This window comes from Cavia porcellus, unplaced genomic scaffold (genome assembly GCF_034190915.1).
Source record: "Cavia porcellus strain 051 isolate PalLab524CR breed Dunkin Hartley unplaced genomic scaffold, mCavPor4.1 scaffold_29, whole genome shotgun sequence".
NCBI lineage: Eukaryota > Metazoa > Chordata > Mammalia > Rodentia > Caviidae > Cavia > Cavia porcellus.
In genome coordinates this window covers 36,215,704-36,235,569 of record NW_026947512.1, presented here as the reverse complement: position 1 = coordinate 36,235,569, position 19,866 = coordinate 36,215,704, and the positions used below count along the sequence as shown (strand labels likewise).

The window sequence follows — 19,866 nt, the reverse complement described above, 5'->3', positions numbered from 1 at the left end:
GAATAAAGTAAGGAATAAGGATTAGCCATTAAGAACAGGGTGTGGTGATGTATGCCTTAATCCCTGCACTTGGGAGAATGAGGCAGAAAGATTGTTTTAGTTTAAGGGCAACCCAAAATACATAGTGAGACCCTGCTTAAGAAAAAAAAAAAAGAATTAGCCATGTAGTCTTTGACAAGACTACAGCTATAATTAAAGTGCTAGGGACAAAAGCCTGATTGAAGTGGAATGAAAAAATAAGAAGTGAGGGATAAAGATAGTAACTTTAGATATCTTTTTCGATATTACACTATCATAAGGAAAATTAGAGAACTCAGTAGTAGCTGGAAACTTTATAAGTGAGCATATTTTGAATGGTGATGAATTTGTTTAAAAGACAACATAAATATTTATTTAAAATTTATTTAAAAGACAACATAAATAATACAGCATAAAAAAGGGAGAAGGTGGTGCAGAGTGAAAGAGAGCAACTGCAAAAATTATTGCATAGATGAAAAGAGAATTACAGCATCCGTAAAAGAACAGGATCTACAGCACAGCTTGATCAGTTGGCAATAGGTAGCTACATAGACACTTCATCATAACATCAATAGAAATACTATTTACATGCACATTTTAGTCTGGTGATGAAAAGATAGGGTAGGTCTCATCTGGTAACTTCTAGTTTTTCAATAAAATGTGAATAAGATGAAACATTGGCAGTGGGAGGTAGAGGTGTAAAAGGCTTATGGGACAAAAGCTGCAAAACAGTCATTTAAAAGAGTTAGAGTCTAAAACTTGTGACACACATTCTATTTCAACATTAAGGAAAAGGGAAAAGTGTGCTCACCTGACTTAAATACACATCTCCCAGGGCCCCCATTTCTGGGTATTTTTCGCACACCACATCTTCAGTTGTGCACCAAGTTGTTTCAGCTCTCACTCATCAGTATTTTTCTACTCTGATTCAGATATCTGGAAATTTTTTTTATTTTAGATAACTTATGCATTTAAAAACATTTTAAAATTATGTTTTATTTTGCACTTTCATTTTTTGTCTAGGAGGACCGACTTCTATATAGTTTCAAAGGAAATAAACATAGAATTTGTACTTCATTTTTCTGAATCAGCTTCATTGTTTTAAAAATAGGAATTATACCACTTACATGCAGATCTATGTTATTCATTAGACATGCTGTGTATAAAATACCAGATAACCATTGGCAATCATTAAATGTCAGCTGGAATTATTACCACTACTAAGCATTATTCTTTCAGCCAGAAGCTAAGACCATCCTTTCATCCTTTCTAACACATGCATTATTTTTACAGTGTAATATTTCTAAATTTCTTTTATATTGATGTGATCAGAACATAAGACATTTTATTGAACAAAAACATTTTTGTGCTGTGATCCTTACAAAGGTTTGAGGTGCTTGATAATGTAATATTTAAACAACAGTTGACTTCATGTAAAAACTTATTTTCTCATATTTTATTATGTTACAGAAGCAAAATTACAATTAATATATTTTGGAACGAACAGATAAAATATTTCTCTAGGAAAAAACAAGAAATAAAGCTAGCACATAACTTGAAAGGAATTTTGAAAAGCAACATACAAGTATTATCCACATCTTCTTTGTTTACTAATAATATTGCTAAACCTGACAGTGTTTTTGTAATAAAGCATTCTATGAATTTGAGTAACTAATATTAAGAATGCTAATAACACAACTTTAGTATCAATCTTTTTCCCAATTACAACAATCATGTCCATATTTAATATTTCCTAAAGGAATATGGCTACTACCAAAATCAGTGTTCAATGTGTAAAGGATAAATATGGGATACTGATCTAGTGATCTTTACTCAGTATCTTCTTCCATGTTGGTATCCTCAAGGGTATGCATTTCTCTTTCTGGTAGTAATCCATATTCATTTAGGAAAGACTCCACATCCCCAGCAAAAAATTCTTCAGCAAACTGTTCAGTAACACTAATAAAATTGCTTATGAGTTCCCCACCTTTGTAGACAAGCAGTGTGGGAAGTACCTTTAAAGAAAAGCGGTCTCCAGCACCTGTATTGGAAGCTTTTATTTTACAAAATTTGACCATCGGGTATTCTGCTGCAAGGCATGTCAAACTACTGTTTAGAGTATCACAGCCCTTAATGCCATCTTCATAAATGTGAACAACAATTGTGGTGATCTTCTGTTCCTTTTCAATTGTTTCCAGGAATTGCTCTCCAGTTTCTAGCTCATATACAAACCCATATCTAGGCCCAAAACTCAGCTTCTGATGCATATCTTGCATGCACTGTCTCCGATATTTACGAAGACAATCTTCATCTTCTTTGTCTTGATTGATAAGTTCATATTCTTGTATGCTTACCTGAGAATATATGAAAGAAGTTGCAGCGGTTATTCAGTCCAAAATGTATATTTCTTAGTTATAACAAAACCATTCTCAACTCTAGGAGTTCGCATTTTTGTCTGCCCTAACCATCAGCTCCCCACTCCTGGTACAGCTTTCTTTTTCATTCCGTTCAAGTTTTGTTCAAATGTCATCATCGCTGATTATTTAAAAGAACTGACTCTCAACATTCTCTAGTCTACGTACTGTTCTTTTTCTGTAGTAGTTAATATGATCTATGCTTGTGTTATGTATTTGATTGTTTAATATGAATTTTTCTAACTAACATGTTCAGTGGAGGCAAGAATTTTGTCTCATTCATTCATTGTCTACATTTGCTTTATACATGGTACATAGTAGAAGTTCAATAATTTTTTTCATGGTTAAATGCATATAGTAATATATCAGGAATAAGCTTAATCTCAGTGAGAATGCTATTTAACTACCACTTTGCATGAAAAAATCCAGCAAGGTTTTGTGCTAGGATGGCTTTCAGAAAAAAGAAAAAATAATACTAGGCATGTACACACACCTGCACACCTACACATGTCCACACACACGTATTTACATGTGTCCCCATCAAATGCATCTAAACATTAGGGTTCCCTTCACAAAAGCTATTAAAATCTCATAATTTACTTTTTTTTAATGTGTAGGTTGGAAGTCAAAATGACACATTCACTACTATTTAGACTATAGGGGCTAATAATGGGCTAATAATGACTGAAGTAGCAGCAGCATCACCTGAGAACTTGTTGGATATACAGATTTCCAAGAACCACCAGTTCCATTGACTAAGAGCCTGAAAGTGTTAGGCTGAGTAATCCAGGTTTTCAAAGGCCCTCTATATTGTTCATATCCATTGACTTAAGCTAACATGAGAAAGACCTAAATTCCATCTTCCAAGACTACTACTTTTAATTGTGGCCAGAATATAAAATTATTGCCCATGATAATATCTACTCCATTATTGATGTATTCAGTAAAATGTTAAGCATCCCCCAACCAAAATCAAAGCAAAGCAAAACAAAACAAAACACACAGCAAAGGCTACTTGAACATTTTCCATAAGAGACAGTATTAGATATTGAGCACCCCACAGTTGTGGAAGTTCCAATGGGACATATCTGCTGCTGTTTTATTGTCATGTAGCCACTAAAAGAGCAGTAATTATTAAAAGTAGAGAGAAAAAAGCAAGAAACTTATGTTTATGGAAAGCCCATCATATGATAGGCATCTTACATAGATTATATTATTTAATCTTCTCAACAGATTCCTGAGATAGATATGTTAGTCATTTTCTCAAAAAGCTAGTAAGATTCAGTTTAAGTACAATATTTAATGCTTTTTTTTGTTTCTGCATCATGTCTGTTTTCCTTAGTCTTTCTCTTAACCTATATTTCTGTCTTAATATTATTGTCCCTATTTAATTTGCTTTAGCCCTAAAAGTTATATGTTTTGTTCAGTCCTTAAGTTGCTACAATAATTGTTAATGTATAAGACAGGAACACACAAATTCTGATTTGAAGATACATTTGAGCATTTACATGAGAATTTTTTCCCTTCACATAGTCAGTGAATACTTAGATATTTAGGCATTCAGATGCATTTCCAAAGCTTACTCAAGCACAGTATCTTTAATAAGAATGTCTCATGTATGCATGTTGTTTTGTAGCTTGAAACACTTTCATGTTATTTTTTTCTTCACATTTGTTCAAAACAAGTGGGAGACAAGTTCTTACAATTTTTCAAATGGAAAATTTAACAGTCTCATCCACACTGCATACTTGCTAAGTAAAGGAATCAATCTCTGGCCCTTCTCCCACCAGAAATCTTAGACTTGGAGAGTATTGCCATGACCTGAAGCCTCGGAAGATGGCATATTTCTGATTTTATAATCTGTCTGTTGAAAGTCAGTATATGATACATATGCACTGATTTGCAGATAAATAATCACTAAAGTGATTTTTTCTCCACAAATAATTTTTGTTTCTCTTATTATTGTCTTAGTTATATAAATAACAAATGCTAATTATGGTAATTAAAAATGACCTAAAAGCTAAAGAAAGTAAATAGTAAGTACTGAAATTCTACCATTCAGTAGTCAAGGAATTTTCTTTAACATTTTAGAGATGACACAGATATTGTACAACTTAAATAAGTGAGATATTTTTAAAAATAATACTTTTGACAAGAAGTATAAATATCTTTTTTAAAGTAGTAATTTATTCTGCTTACCCCCCCATCTCAGCCTTTCAAATTACTAATATTGTTAACTTATGCCCCTCCCCTTTTCTATATACATTTGCATATGACCATGTAGACATACAGATACACAGAAATGTCTTTTTTACTCCTCTGGAACATAGAATAATATATCTAATTTAAATTTCTCTGTATTTTACTTTCTCACATTGTGAAAGTATTCCTAAATCAATTCATGTATTTGTAACCTGTTCCTTCAGCATGTATGTTTTACTTAGTACAGAATACCTTATTAAACATTCATTTCATTTCCATTACTCTTTGCCAGTATAAACTATACTGCAATAAATGTATTTTGTAATATTATTTTCTTTTTTTGTAATACTTGGGATCAAACTTAGGGTCTTCATACTGAGTACATTTCCAATCCTTTTTTATTTTTCATTTTGAGACAGTGACTTGGTAAATAGTAAATTGCCCAGAATGGCTCTAATTTGTTATCTTTCTACCTCAGCCTCTCAGAGTTCTGGGATCACAGACATGTACCACCACAGATTATTTGATATACTCTGATGTAGTTTACATACTTAGAGTGACTTAGACTAGAAGACATATTACAAACTACCCATTACTAGTTTTTTGCTTGTCTTACCTTTCTGTGGACTCTATCTTTTGAATCTTTGTCATCTCTACTCTGAGGAGAAGACATTTGCCTGAGAATCTCCTTTTTGCTAGGTGGGACTGATTCGCTGTCTTCACTTTCTAATTTAAACTTTCTCCAGTCATTTATTACTCCTTTGGGTCCTGGAATAAAATTTAATAAATCATTTTTCTTTTTGTTTCCGAAAGAATTTTTGCACAATTGAAATTTGTGTAAGTATTGCCACGAGAGATTTATCATCTCCCCCATAAGAAACAAACATTTTGTTTGAACTAGAAATTCTCTACTGTTCTCCTTGCAAAATTTTTCTCCAAAATTAATCTTGTGAAATGGGTTTTGGCAAAGAGTCTTTCTGAAACATTCGCATTAATTAAATTATAAATTATATACTCTGAACTATTGGCAAAAGTTTGGGGTAAAGATATTGAAGTTAGAATATACAGCAGAAACCAAAATTAGTAAAAATAGCACTTTCGTTATATAAGAAAGAAACTTACTAATAAACCAACATTGGCACTACACTATTAATGAAGGAAATTGGAACTGTTGGGGAAGCAATCATAGCAGTAGTGTGCAGAAGACAGACAATGAGAAGCCATGACCCCAATTAATAGATCTAAAGTGGCTTAAAGAAAATGATTCCATCTCTATCCAATTCCATCTGAGAGTCTAAAAATCTTTCGTTAATTCAGAAAAGATAACATTTATATATATTCAAGAAAAATTACAGTACAGCTCCAACTGAAATTCGAAAATTCATATGCTTGAAAAATAAAAGTGGTTAGAAGAAAATCTTAAATTCTTGAAAGCATACAATAGTAAACTAAATATCTCTTCCCAAAATTTCCCCACTTTTAACATTATATTCTATAATGTGGCAGTTAGGGTGGAGTTTCAGCTTGATTGACTTTGGGATCTGCCTGTAGGATTGGTGGAGCATATTTCTAAGTATATCTGCTAAGTCATAGAGGTGTGGCCTTGAGGTCTAGGTGTGGTCCCACATCTCTTCTGTTTTGGCACTGTTCCCTGGTATGCTTCCTTGCAGCCAGGAACTTAGCAACTTTGCTGTGCCTTACCCTTCTGCCTCGGACACAGCCAAATGTGTACTGAATATCCTGAAACCATGAGTTAAGTGAAACCCTTCCTTCTTTAAACTGTGGGTGGGGTACTGTGTGTCAGTGATGGGAAACTTGACTAATACAACCAGTATTCATTTTCTTTCTCATATTATCTAATATTTATTTATATAATATATGAGATATACTTTTAAGATAAATTTACTTTAACTTTATCTTAATTATATTTAGTCCATCAATGTTTTTTATTTTTTGTGCAGCCTTCATTTTCCAGATATTTTATGCATATATAAAATAAATATGTGGGTAAGAAAATATTTTTTTCTTTTGTTTTATTCAAATGGTGGACTATAACACACACTTTATTTGCTCTTCATAATATACCTTTGAAATTTTTCATACATAAAAATGATCTTTTTTTAAAAAATGGAAGCATAGTATTCTACTGTAGAGGTGTACATAATTTTTTTCTTTGGTACTGGGGATAGAACTCTTGACCTCACACTTGCCAGGCAGGCACTTGTGCCACTGAGCTAAACCCCAAGCCTTTTACATAATTTACTTTAACAGTTTCTTACAATTTTGCATTATTGTTTCCACACTTTTTATGTGACATGTGATGCTGAGTGAAGAGCTTTGCACATATTTTCTTTCCTATCTGCACATTTATGTATAATGATTATGTAAATAAAACTATCTAGTCAAGGGGCATTTAAATTCTATTTTTGATGTTTTTAGACTGGGTCTACAGAGTTTGTACCAATATATACTCCTGTCAGTGATGTTTGAGCATGTCTCATTCCAGAATTATGTTATTAAATAGTTTTATCCTTTAAAAATCTGTGAGAAAAAAACATATTTTACAAAAGTTCTGTGTCTTTTTTTATACCTCACCTCTGAGGTAAATAGCTCAGTTGATCTTTGCCCTTTATCTTGTTTGAGTTTGGGTTTTTTCTTTATTAATTTGTAGGAGCTTTTAATATATTAAAAGCCTTTGTTTATTGATTTGCAAATATTTTTGCAATTTGTTAATTTTTTGTTGTTTTAAAAAAATACTTGGATAACTTTTATCAGACAGCAGATATTTTATTTGTTTTTCATTTCCCTTATTTTCTTTCCGTCTTTTCTTCTCTTTTTGCTTCTATGACTTTATCAACTTTTCTCTCTGTTTTCTAATTTTAATTCATTATTAGATATTCCTCACATAGTCATTATATAATGAATTTTCATATATTTTGTTTAGGACTATTGTGAAATTAATTTAAACTCTTGGAATAAATTTAAAGGCTTCAATCCATATTGAGATACGAGGAATTGTTGGTCAAATAAGATTCAACAGCATTAAAACAAAATTGAATTTTAAAATTCAAATCATGACATTTAACTTTTAAGCTCTCAGTGCAATATAGACAACCACTTACAATTTAAAAGAGAGAATAGGCATTAGATGAAATGAAGTTTTAGGATTTCTGGAGAAAACTGAAATCCATTTGATTCAAGAATAATTTATCATTCTTTTTGTGTTTTCAGATTAAAAATAAAAAGACTACTTATTTACTTTTGGTCTACCGTTTTTACAGTGTACCAAAAAAAGTTCATTGGTTGGTGAGAGTATAAGTGGCTTATTTTTATCATAGATAGATAGATGGATCTTGTGATAATTGAGTAGCAAGAAATTATCATTAATTGTTTCATCTTTTGACATTACAATAAAACTATTTTATGAGTTATTTCAATTTTAATTAATTTGCACACTCAAATATTTTTAATTCTATCTTACCTATGGAAGCATGGCTTTAGTTTGATAATAAAAGTCACGAGTAAAAGCATTAGGCATTTCTAAATTTAATCTTAATTTTATAACTATTTTTTCTTCAAGCTTTACAACTATTTTTTTTTTTTTTTTTAGCTTTTCTTACCTGTATGTGTGGCCTGTCCTTCAAAATCTTCCTCAAAACTTTGACTTTTGGCTTCTTCCATTTTAGGGAATGAATACAATCTATAGAATGAAAACTGTTAAAAAAATAATTGAATTAGTATGTTCAAAGCACTTAGTTCTTTGCACATAGTAAGTGCTCTACATGTCTATTAAAGAAGTAACTTTTCAAATTTGCATGTGCAAACACCATATTATCTCACTAGTGTAAAAATGGAAAGAGTAAATAAGATCCAAAAGTTACTATTCAACTTTATAATATCTAATGAGATAGACAATTCTTTTTAAGGAAACAAGAGACATTGTTGATAACCATTGTTGATAACCTTGTACTCTGTTTTACATCATGTGCTATGTCTATCCTTGGTTTTGACTGACAGCTTTGTTTTGCCATATTTGACTTTATTCTCTCCCCCCCAAAAAAGTAATAAGAACTAAGGAGTAATAAAACCCAAAATGTGTAAATTTTGTTGTAAAAAAGAGAGGGAAAAAAAGAGCTCTAAAGAATACAACAGCAAGTGTGTTTAGGGGTGTTAAATAGCTGACCATATTAATGTTTTTGGTTGGATCATTGAACACAACTGTTTGCAGTCTCACTGTTTGAATGTCCACTTTGTGTGACTTGATACTGTGACTTGAGCAACTATCTCTAAGATGATAATATGTAATCTATTAACTGGTGATTTCTTACTTTTTTTTTTTTTGTAGTTCTGTATTACTTGTACCCTTACACTGCTTTGTTTTGTTTTGTGTTTTTCTCTTTTTCCTTTTAAATAAAATTTAAAAAAACAATACAAAGCCATGGAAAATAACAAGTAAGTCACTATGTCCCTAAATACCTAGAGACGGTAGTTTTTGAATGATATATTTGTGTTTTAGATTAACCCTTCTGCCTTTATACTGTATGTAACAGAAAAATCTTTTTATTTCAGTTAATTCCAAATGACTGATATTGACCTTTAGAAGTTAATATAAAATACAAAATGGCTTTATCTTCGTTGGGTCTTGCTAGTCATATAAATTGATTGAGAATTTATCATCAGTTCTGTATCTTTAGATTATTCACAAAAACAAATGTAATCAGAAAAACTCATTACTTATGTATAAAATAAAACTAGGAAATATTCCTATAGAACTGCTCTTACATGTGTGACAAAAACAAGGAAATATTACACTGTGAGATTTGTGTGGATATTTGTACGTGAGACAAGATTTTTCTTTTGTGAACTCATACCAACCCATTTAAGAGAGTTAATTTTGAAATCTAAAGAATGGTATTTTATTTTTTTTAAAGTAATCAGAATAGCAATTCTATAGCTTCAGAAATCTTTAACAAAAATTTCTAAAATTAAGGCTGTTTCTTAGGTTTGTTATTTTCTAGCCTAAGTTTTATACTAAGATATTCTTGCACATCTTTGAAAAATACATGCTTCAGTCTTTCAAAATTTCTACTATTTTTTTTAACGTTTTTTTTTCTTTTTCTCTGTACCAGGGATCAAACTCACGACCGCCTGCTTGCAAGGCAGGTGAGCTAAATCACCAGCCCCAATTTCTACTATTTTTATGTGACAAATATCACAAATAGCCAGGCATGAGGGCACACTCCTGTAATCCCAGCACTCAGGAGACTGAGACAGGATTGTTGCAAAATTCGAGACCAGCCTGGCCTGCAAAGTGAGCCCAAGACCAGTCTGAACCACATAGTGAGACACGGTCTCTAAAAGAAAAAAAAAAAAAAAAAAGAGAGAGAGAGAGAGAAAGAGAAAAACCCAAACCCAACCCACACAAATAGACATAGTTACCTGGTGTCTGTTACTGTGACTATAACACAATACCATACACTCTGTGGCTGTTTACAGTTTACATAGAAATTTGTCTTCTCACATTCTAGATCAAGATGCAGCAATGTCAGTTTTGGGGTGACAGCTTTTTTCCTGGCTTGCTGACCATCACTTTCTGATTGTGTTCTCACATGACAGAAGAAAAATAAGCTCCTTGGCATCTCTTATTGTAAGTATGCTAATCTTATACGATCAGGGCTATACCCTTATGGCTCATTTAGGCTTAATAACTTCTGTAAAGATCTTATCTCCAAATATATCATATGGTTGTTTAGAATTTCATCATATGAATTTTGTCTGGGAGGAACAATTCGGTCCAAAATTCTTGGCTGTCTTTTAAGAATAATTAAACTTTAGATGCTGGTTACAGTTTCTGTACTCTGGGCTTCCATAGCCACACTCTTTCCTTAGTTGCTAAAGCTTTGAAAGCCTCCGATTTTTCAAGGTTTCCACCCTATCATGTAAGAATTTTAGTGTGGGAAATAAAGCTTATCTAGGACTAATTATTATTTATACTCTTCGCTAGTTCTTTTTTTGATTTTGGACCCATATTCCTGGGATGCCACTCAAGAGTCTCACAAAAATATAGACCAGGATTCTCCTTTATATTAGATACTACAAATGCCTAATATTTCCTTGGTCAGTTCCTGAGTTATTATGTTCTAAGGAAGATGTTAGTGTTAACAAACTAATTGTAATAGAATCAAAAACATACTGTGTTGTGAGATGGTTGACACCAACAAAACTATTCAACAGGCTAATTCAATAATAACAGATTTCACCTTCACTGCAGATAGAAAGCAAAATTCTATGTCCTGATCTGTGCTCCATAAAGGTGTCTCACTGTATGCTGCTTACCTTTGTAGAGACGTTCTGCAGTTTTTCTCTTTTAGCTATCCATGTCCTTAGGTCTCTTGTGTTCCTGGTTTTTCCAAGGTGAATGTGAGTTAATCTGATCAACTAAGCCTGGTTAATATGCTCACCAATGAATGTGCTGATATAAATGTTTTGACAGTTGTCATGAATGTATTCCTCAATGACATACTCAACTTCTGTAGGAAGTAGTTCTTTTTCTTTTGCATTAGAATAAATTATCAGTAGTAGAAATGTCATATCACATGTATATGATAATACTATGTCATTTGATGGGAATACTTCTGGGCTGATGCAGACCTCCATTGTTTTTCATATCATAAAGATGGATCTAGTTATTTCATATTTTCTTTTTTTTCACTTTTCCTCTTTATTGATTTTAAGAATGAGAGATTCTATGAGTGAGGTATCCTTCAATTAATATCAGTAGAGGGGAGACCTTATGCATTTTATCTATTTATTTCTTAAATTACTCTTTAATAGATTTATTTATATTAATCTCAGAGGAATTACATTTCTTGTGTATAGAAACTATGCACTTGTGTGCTTCCAATTGATAGCATCTTGGACGCTTGGTTTCAAATCTAGTTCTGCCAACTATGAGCTGTATGATCTTGGGTAAATTACTGAAATTCTGCGCGCTAGTTTTTTATTTGTAACCTGGGAATAGTAATAGTATCTACTTAAAAAGGTTATAAGAGGATGAAATGAGAGAAATTATATATAGTATTTAGTACTAAGCACTTGATAGGTAAAAACTAATTTGATAATTAGTAAATAAAATGTAAAATACTGAAATCAAATGTTTAAAATTAATAATGCATCTAGTCCAACTAATGTAAATTTAAGAATCAATGCATACATACTCTGCTTATGTCTAATTACCTCTGGCACATTAAATAGTATGTACATAGTTGTATATTGTTTGTAGTCTCTTATTTCCTGACTGAAGTTTTTTTATTATAGTACATTGATTTACTTCTTATAAGAACTATTTTATGCAAGGCTTTTTAGAACATACACAATACAAAAAGAGATAAATTTGGAATTATGAAATTCAGGCTAATGAAACACATAAAATTGCTTTAAAATTATATTAAAAAGATTTTCTGAAGATGTTTGACCAAACAGGACATGGAAATGACTTAATTTGAATGTAACACACTTGTTTTATAAAGAATTGACTTTCCTACTCATGACTTTGCAAATTGTTAAGTGATTTTTCTATTTGATTCCCTTTTTAATTTGTGCCATAGTTCATTATTATGTATTTTTATGTCTCAGTTTTTCCTTTTATATTTTAAGGAAAAAAAGAACAAAAATTAGAAATCAAGCAAACAAACAAGCAACAAAAGCAAAACAACAACAACAAAATAGTGATACAGGATTTCAAAATAAAGTGATAGGAATTTAACAATGCTTGTTATACTACGTATTGTTATCTTCAAAATAGTTGCTCAGTTTTACCTTTCAGTTGTCTAATGAAGTAATAGCAGCAACATTCAGGATTCCTATTGCTACTTTATTCTCGCTGTTAATTTTGGGAAAGGTCATTTTTAAATAAACTCCCAGAATCATTAGTGGAATACAGTACTTAGTTTTCAAAATGACTCAAATAAATTTTTTAAAAAGCCATTTAAAGTATTAACATTTGGTAAGTGTCAATTTTCCTCCCACTTTATATAAAGAACACACCTTGATATTATTGAAAATATACTTAATTTAGGTTGTACTAGCCCCCTGAATTTAGCTAACGCTCATAAGAACTTTGACTGAAGAACTGTGATAATTTGATGTAAGATACTTCAGAGAATATGCAACGTTTTCATAGTTCTTATGCTACTCAAATAGTTTTTACTTTTTCAACAAACGAGGGTGAACAGGTGGAAGATGTAGGAAGCCATTTAAATAATTTACCTGTCAGAGATGCAGGGAAAGTAGCAATTTTTAAATTGTCATGTTTATCGTTAGTAAAAAATATTTAATTTGAGAAAATATGAGCCTTCAAAATTATAATGGGTTGTTGCTTCTATGAAAATCTATCCATGTTTGTTCTTATTACATCTACATATTATCTTACTTGCCCTGGAGAATATAGAAATGTCAGAATCTTGCAGGAAATTCAGAGCATTTATCTTTATTCTAAGTATCTCTTTAGCTTGTAAACATACTTATTCCAACATATACTGATTGAATTCCATTACAAATATTATCATTAATAATTCACGTATATTTTGAAAATAATATCAAATCCATTTATAATGCTTTACAGATCTTGTCATGATGAACAAATAATCTCCAAGTTTTTTTCTAGTTTTAATGCTAGGTGATTCTAAGTGGTATACACAATGGGCAAAATACATTTACTTAAAATGGATTCTACAGTTATTGTTATAGTACATGAAATAGTATCATTGAAAAACAATGGTAAAACTATGTTATAGTTGTTTTCATGATGCAAACTAAAATTTATTAACAATAATTAGCTTTATGTTAGGGAAATAGAAGAAAAAATAATTGAAAAATGTCACCCAATTTGACAAATAACAATAAACTCTCAGTATTCCTTTTCTTTTGAAAACATTTCTGTCTCATCAAATGACTAACGTAGTCTTTTGAAAGACATTACTTTTCCACTTTAAATTTTAATAAAGAATATAACCACCTAAAATGTACTATTAAATAAAGAGCTCCCCAAAATATAATTAGTTAAATATCCAATTCAGAGGTCTAGAATGCTTCAGAGCTGAATGCAATACTACCATTAACCTTGAGAGCCAAATTCTCAAACATAATGTGCAAGGAATCATTTCTTCTATTCAGTTCTCTGTTCGTTCAAAGTGAAAACTGATTAATTTCAAATTTCAAAATGAAACCGTTTATGGTCTTATTTTAATTGTCTAGAATGTCAAACTCAAAACTATGTGGTTTCTCTGAATTTTTATCACTGGAGATGACTAGTGTAAATCACTTTAAGAGGAAATACAGTATGTAATTGTCTTTATATAAAAACTAATACTTTATGTTTCTTTGAAATATTTTAGAAGAACACATACACTGAATACATACACTAAATGCTTAACATGAAATCATTATTCTTTTCCTTAAGTTAAAATTTTTAAAATTATCAAAAAGATTATGTATAGACTCACTGTTTAGGTTTCTGTGCCTGGTGTCCTTGATTATGTCCTGTGAGTGAAAATCCCTGATTACTAACTCTGGACAACTTTAAGCTCCGATTTAAAATCCCTAGATATTGATGACCCTTGCAGAAATAGCTCTGTGCATGTAATAGGATTGACATTGACATAAGAGAATTAACAAAACCTGTTCATTAATAGTAGCGCAAAAACAAATGCAAAGAGCTTGGAGACTTGTTTTTATTACAATCTTTGTCTGCCTCTTTTTATATTATTTCAGAAAAAATTTATGTTTAGATTTTTGGTAGTTATTCTTAGGAATTTGCTTGCCATTTTCTAAAAGAAAAAAGTCACATTTTTATCCAGCAATTTTTATTCATTTAACTATAAGAAATATCCTTCTCTATATCATTTGTTATGGTCTGTTTTCTCTCAAATTCAACAACTAGATAATTTCTTCTCTCTTTTTTTTTTACAAGGAAATGCATTTTATGTTTAAAATTTTTGTCATTAGAAGACAAATGCAAATGAAATTTACAGTATATACCACCTCACTACAATTATAATGATCGTTATCAAAAAATATTAAACAAAAATGACCACTGTTGGTAAGGATATAAAGAAAAGGGAACACTCACATATTGTTAGTAGACATCTGTATTAGTATGTCCATTATGGAAAACTCTATGGAAATCCCTCAATAAATTTAAATTAGAACTATCATGGCATATTCTCTTTTGCATATATCCAAACAGATCAGTACCTCAAAAATGAAAAAAATTCCCATGTGTATTACAATATTATTCACAATAGCCAAGATATGAAATTAATCAAAGTGTATATTAAAAGTTGAATGGATAAAGAAAATGCACTATACATATAAAATAGAATACTACTCACCCACAAAAGAATAAAACTTTGTAATTTTCAATAATATGACTGAATCTGAAAAAATTTAATGTTAATTGAAATGAGCCAGAAAGATAAGTACCGCATCATCTAATTCACTTATGGATCTAAACCTTTTCTTCCAGAAGCAGGAGAAAGGCAGATGGGAGGGAAAAATGAAGAGCAGTAGAAACTTAGTGCAAAGATATGAGTAATAAGATCCAGTGTTCTTTTGCATAGTAGTAGGACTATAGTTAACAATTTTTCAAAGTATATTCAAACAGTTTGAATATTATCACTGCAAAAATATTAAATATTTAAGGTTATGGTGTGTTAATGATTCTAATTTGACCATAACTCAACATATACATGTATAAAAACATTGTACCCCATAAATGCACACAATTTTATGTCTATCAAAAATAAAGAGATGCTTGTGAGAATAGGGATAAAATAAAACATTTATGCACTGAAAAGTACATATCAAAGGTAAGTGCATCAAATGGCATTAGTAGCATGCAGATCTTTTGCAAAATTTCTTACTGTAATATATAGCTTCTGTACCTATGATGATCAATTTTGCATGTTAGTTAGACTGGTTAAGGATCTCCAGCTAGGTAGTAAAACATATCTGATAGAAATGAAACTGTGCGACAGTACGGTGGAAGAGAGAAGGGAGGGAAATGAGACTTATAATCCCTCCTGTCTCTGCACTGATGTCTGAATTAGAGCAAATAGATAGCTATTCCAGCTTATGTAGGTGATTTTTAAATAATATTACCTTTAATCTTGAACACTGAAGCTTAATTGCAGTTTTCAGTTGCTTTTCCTTCTGAAGGTTTATAGTGACCATTGTAGCTTAAATGCTGCTTTAGAATTTAAATGCTGGCCTGTGGTTGTTTATTGGTCTGGGGAAGAATTAATGTAAGCACTGGAATTTAAATGCTATTTTGGAACTAATTTTCTCATCTCTATTATTTTCTGGTAGACTTAATAGGAGGACTATGACTTGATTAGTAATCTAAAGTTGCTTCTGGGCTACATGAGGACTTCAAAAAAGCACTTGAACTATGTGGGAGAGTGAGCTAGGGATTGGGCCTATAGGACCTGTGGGTCATGTTCTCTGTGGAGGAATTCACTATCCAGTCTCCTTAGCGTGATGATTCCACTGGTTGATACAAAGCACACTCACCAAGATCTGCATGCTTTTCATTGTTATACATGCCTCCACAGTTTATCTCCAATTGACCAGAGTTCCGACCCACCTGACACTTCTGGCCTTTCCTGAGAAATAGTACTGCAGTGAGTATTTTACAAAGATTCCTAGACCAGTCAGGAGATCAATCACCTACTTCTAATTTCTTCCTTCCAAAAATTGGATCCAGAGGAAATCTGAGAAAGTAGAATTTTGTTAATTTGGGGATGGAGAGACGTAGTCTAATAGGACAGTTCTTACCAAGTGGTGTCTTTCTTAATTATGTGAATTTGGAATTTTTTTCTGCTCCTCTAAGTTCTAGTGAATTCACAGGTATTATTTTTATCTGTAAATATTTGTTATTTGAGATTCAAAGGTTATAATGATCAGACCTCTCTTGCTAGGACAAAATACGTGACAACTGAAACTTTTTAAAGGAGAGGTTTATTTTTGCTCATGCTTTTAGAATTTTCAATTCATGGTTGCCTGGTTCCGAGTCTGAGATAGTATGATGAAATGACGTGGTAGAATAAAGTTGCTCACTTCATAGTAGCAAGGAAGAAGAGCCCAGAGGAAGAATGACAGAGAGGAAGAGAGTAGGGACAAGATATAGTCCCCAAGGTCATACTCCAGGGTGTGTCACTCTGACATACCCAGAAGGGGCGCCTTACTGATCTCTCAAGGCAATCAAGTTGACCATCACAGCGGGGTATGGAGCAATATGATGAATCTCTTACTTCACCATAGTGCTAACCTCACTCCACTGACTTTTATGTTTCTGACTTTAATTTTATAAGTCTAGGAGAAAGACTCCTGAATGATTATTTGCCTATAGTCAAAGTTACTTTAACTATTCGTGAATTCAATTATATCTGACTAATTCATGACTTCAATTACATCTGATTTAATTTGAAAATAACACATTCTGATACATTTGTTAGTTTCTTTTATTCAAACATCTGATTGGTAGATTGTAAATCCTGTAGTTTTCTCCTTGATTAGAAAGTTAGATATTTGTCATGGGAAGGAAAAATGTTTTCTTCTATAATTGATGGTAGGTCTTTTTACCAAGTTTGGACAAGTTAATTTAAATATGAAGGAGATAAGGTGTGGAATTCTTGATCCTATAACAATCTATGATTTATTATAAGAGGAAAATATTTTATCCTCTTGTCCAAATCTCATGGAAATGCCACCCCTGGTGCCTATTTATTTGTAACTTTTAAACATGCGTTTCTTAATAATATGAATACATTCTGAGAAATGCATTGTTAGGTGATTTCATCATTGCATGAACAACATAATATATACTTTTCCAGACTTAGAAAGTTTAGATTATTATGTATAATATAGAAGTACATAGCTGTTTCTCCTAGGCTATAAACTTATATAAGATGTTACTGTACTGAATACTGTATGTAATTGTAACACAGTGGTATCTATATGTAAATATATCTAAACATATACAAGATATACTAAAATACTAAATGATTGTATTTTTTTCAACTCCATCACAATGTTTTGAGATCATGCTCATATATGTGGTCTGTCACTGACTGATGCCTGTAAATCATTGTTCATATGGGCCTAATATACCAAAATAGCACTGGGATACTAATCAACTTGGACACTAAATTCTATGGGCAATAATAGTTGATTACATTCACTGTTTTGATTACACTTGTGTTTCTATTGTGTACCATTCCAAGCTCAAGAGTGTCAGGTATACTTCTCCTTTGGGTCCTTTATAAATTTAGTTTCTCTCTGTGGGAAGCTGGATAATGTAGTAGGCAATGTTAGAGCATTTGGTTGAAACTCACTGTGTTTGTCCCTGACCGTTTCATGCCTCTACCAAGCTCTCACCTCTAAAATTCAGCTCTGACCACTGCTTATTTATAGAAAGACCAACTAAAGTTGGAGGACAGGCAGTCATTGTTTGTGTATGTCAAAATGGAATGTGTTGTTATTATTTTCCTGGTGAACAGTTTTCTCTTTTTGAGTCAGGAATTTTTTAGATTCTGAAAGGTATTTTTGATATTTATGTCCTCATCAATAAATTAGTGCCTTGAAATTCTATGTTTAAAACAGTAAATGGATATAACAAGCCAAAATAACTATCAACTTTCTGTAGTTACCTCCCTCTTGTATATTTGGGTCAGAAAATGTTAGCTACTTGAGCTGTCTTGTGAGTATTTCCTTAACTCTGAACATGTTAGCAGGCCTTTAATCAGCCATAAGTTATTTTTAGTCCTGAGTTTCATTGTTAATTGTAGCCCCCTAGTGATAATATGTAGTTTTTCACAGGCCTGGAGCACTCACTGCTCAAATTTCTGCTGTTCTACCAGCTAGTAACTTAAACCTGCAAGGGACCATTAAAAATTATGGCGTGTGTATTTTTCCGGAATCACTACTTCCCCCAGTTTCAAAACTTTTACCAATGAAAAGTAATTGCAATTTGCCAAAAAGATGAATTTTGTCATACTTTATGACAGATCTATGGAGAACTAGAAACAAAGTTGTTTAGTGCACCGCAGTTGGCTATTAGCAACACAATTCTGGACTGAAATACTTTGTAAATTTTCTTGGCATCTAATTTTCTGAAAATTCTCTGAAAGCATGAAATATCCTGAGACTATCTGGATTGATTGTTTATTATTTAACACTTCAGAATTTCACAATACAGAGAATACAGAAACAGTGTTTTTTAATGTTCTTAGAAGTGTAGATAGTTGATAGATGGGTTACTTTAACTTTTGTCTGATAATATAGTATTAATGTTTTAGAGGAGCTGTTATTATTAATTATAATATTAATATTATTTATGACTGAGTAATACCCCATTGTATAAATGGGCATTTGGGTTGTTTCAAAGATTTAGCTATTACAAATTGTGCTACTATACCAGGGTGCACATGTATCATTATGGTATGATGTTTGCTTTTATAGGTAAAGCGATACAACTTGAGACACTACTCATCAGTGAAATAAATCAGACTTACACATGTAAGCATTGTATTGTTTTCCTGGTATGAGAAATGGAAAGAGTAAATAAGATCTAAAATATACAATAGATGTGAAATGAGAAGAAATTGTTTGAAAGGAAAAAGGGTATAGGATGGGGTAAAGAGGAAAGAACAGGAGCGGAAAGGGAAAAAATGCAAGTCAGTTTTACTATTAGTGTCTCTTAGCTCATTGAAAAGAAAGGTTTGTGCTAATATTGATTAGAGAAATTTTAATGCCCATATCTTGTATTCTGAATAACTATTTTAAAGATAACAATATTTAATGTATTAATTATTGTTATTGTCCTGTTATTTTGCTATGAAATTTTGTTTCACCATTTTCCATAAAATAAAAAAAATTAATATTATTAATGTCAGTTGATGAAAAGCTCAAATTTTACTGTTTTAGGCAATAGATTCTAGCTTATCCTTGATAAGAAAAAGAGTTGGATCATGGGCTCAATACTGCATCTCTTCCAGGGGCTGCCCAAAGTACTGGTTCTGTCCCTCTTCCCTCGGAGTATGAAAGCATATTCTAGCTAGGTGGGAGCAGTTGAAAAGAAGGTTGTTTTCTGGGGCAACCGGAATTTTTAAAGTACCTTAGAATCTCTTGCCAGGCTGATTTATAATGACTGGGAGAAATAGATATTTAATTT

General features: G+C 31.7%; 2 protein-coding genes across 6 annotated transcripts in view; one reads left to right on the top strand and one right to left on the bottom strand.

Moving 5' to 3' along the window:
- The window catches only part of Odr4 (odr-4 GPCR localization factor homolog), a 198,912-nt gene that overhangs the window by 48,901 nt on the left and 130,145 nt on the right, over nucleotides 1-19,866 (top strand). For all 3 annotated transcript variants that reach the window (XR_010044403.1, XR_010044401.1, XR_010044402.1), the window contains exon 15: nucleotides 10,163-10,281. The gene's annotated coding sequence lies outside the window, so the exon portion shown is untranslated. The remainder of the gene's footprint in view (nucleotides 1-10,162; nucleotides 10,282-19,866) is intronic.
- On the bottom strand, nucleotides 387-14,245 carry Pdc (phosducin). 3 transcript variants are annotated; one of them, XM_063239765.1, is made up of 5 exons: nucleotides 14,138-14,188; nucleotides 10,971-12,275; nucleotides 8,255-8,348; nucleotides 5,251-5,402; nucleotides 387-2,372 (listed from the first exon to the last, which is right to left on the bottom strand). In XM_063239765.1, exons 3-5 carry the CDS (start codon nucleotides 8,313-8,315, stop codon nucleotides 1,848-1,850), a joined length of 738 nt encoding a protein of 245 aa, XP_063095835.1. In that variant the 5' UTR covers nucleotides 8,316-8,348; nucleotides 10,971-12,275; nucleotides 14,138-14,188; the 3' UTR covers nucleotides 387-1,847. The 3 variants fall into 3 exon arrangements, with proteins under 3 accessions (XP_063095835.1, XP_063095834.1, XP_013013342.1); XM_063239764.1 differs by lacking the exon at nucleotides 10,971-12,275 and having other exon boundaries at nucleotides 14,138-14,245; XM_013157888.2 differs by lacking the exon at nucleotides 14,138-14,188 and having other exon boundaries at nucleotides 10,971-14,118.

Bases quoted from the DNA above. Each gene is read 5' to 3' on its own strand.
- Pdc (XM_063239764.1), bottom strand. From the start codon at position 8,315: ATGGAAGAAGCCAAAAGTCAAAGTTTTGAGGAAGATTTTGAAGGACAG. The intron at 5,403-8,254 runs GTAAGAAAAGCT...ATTTTATTCCAG, and splicing joins AGGACAGGCCACACATACAG to GACCCAAAGGAGTAATAAAT. The intron at 2,373-5,250 runs GTAAGACAAGCA...ATATATTCTCAG, and splicing joins AAGATAGAGTCCACAGAAAG to GTAAGCATACAAGAATATGA.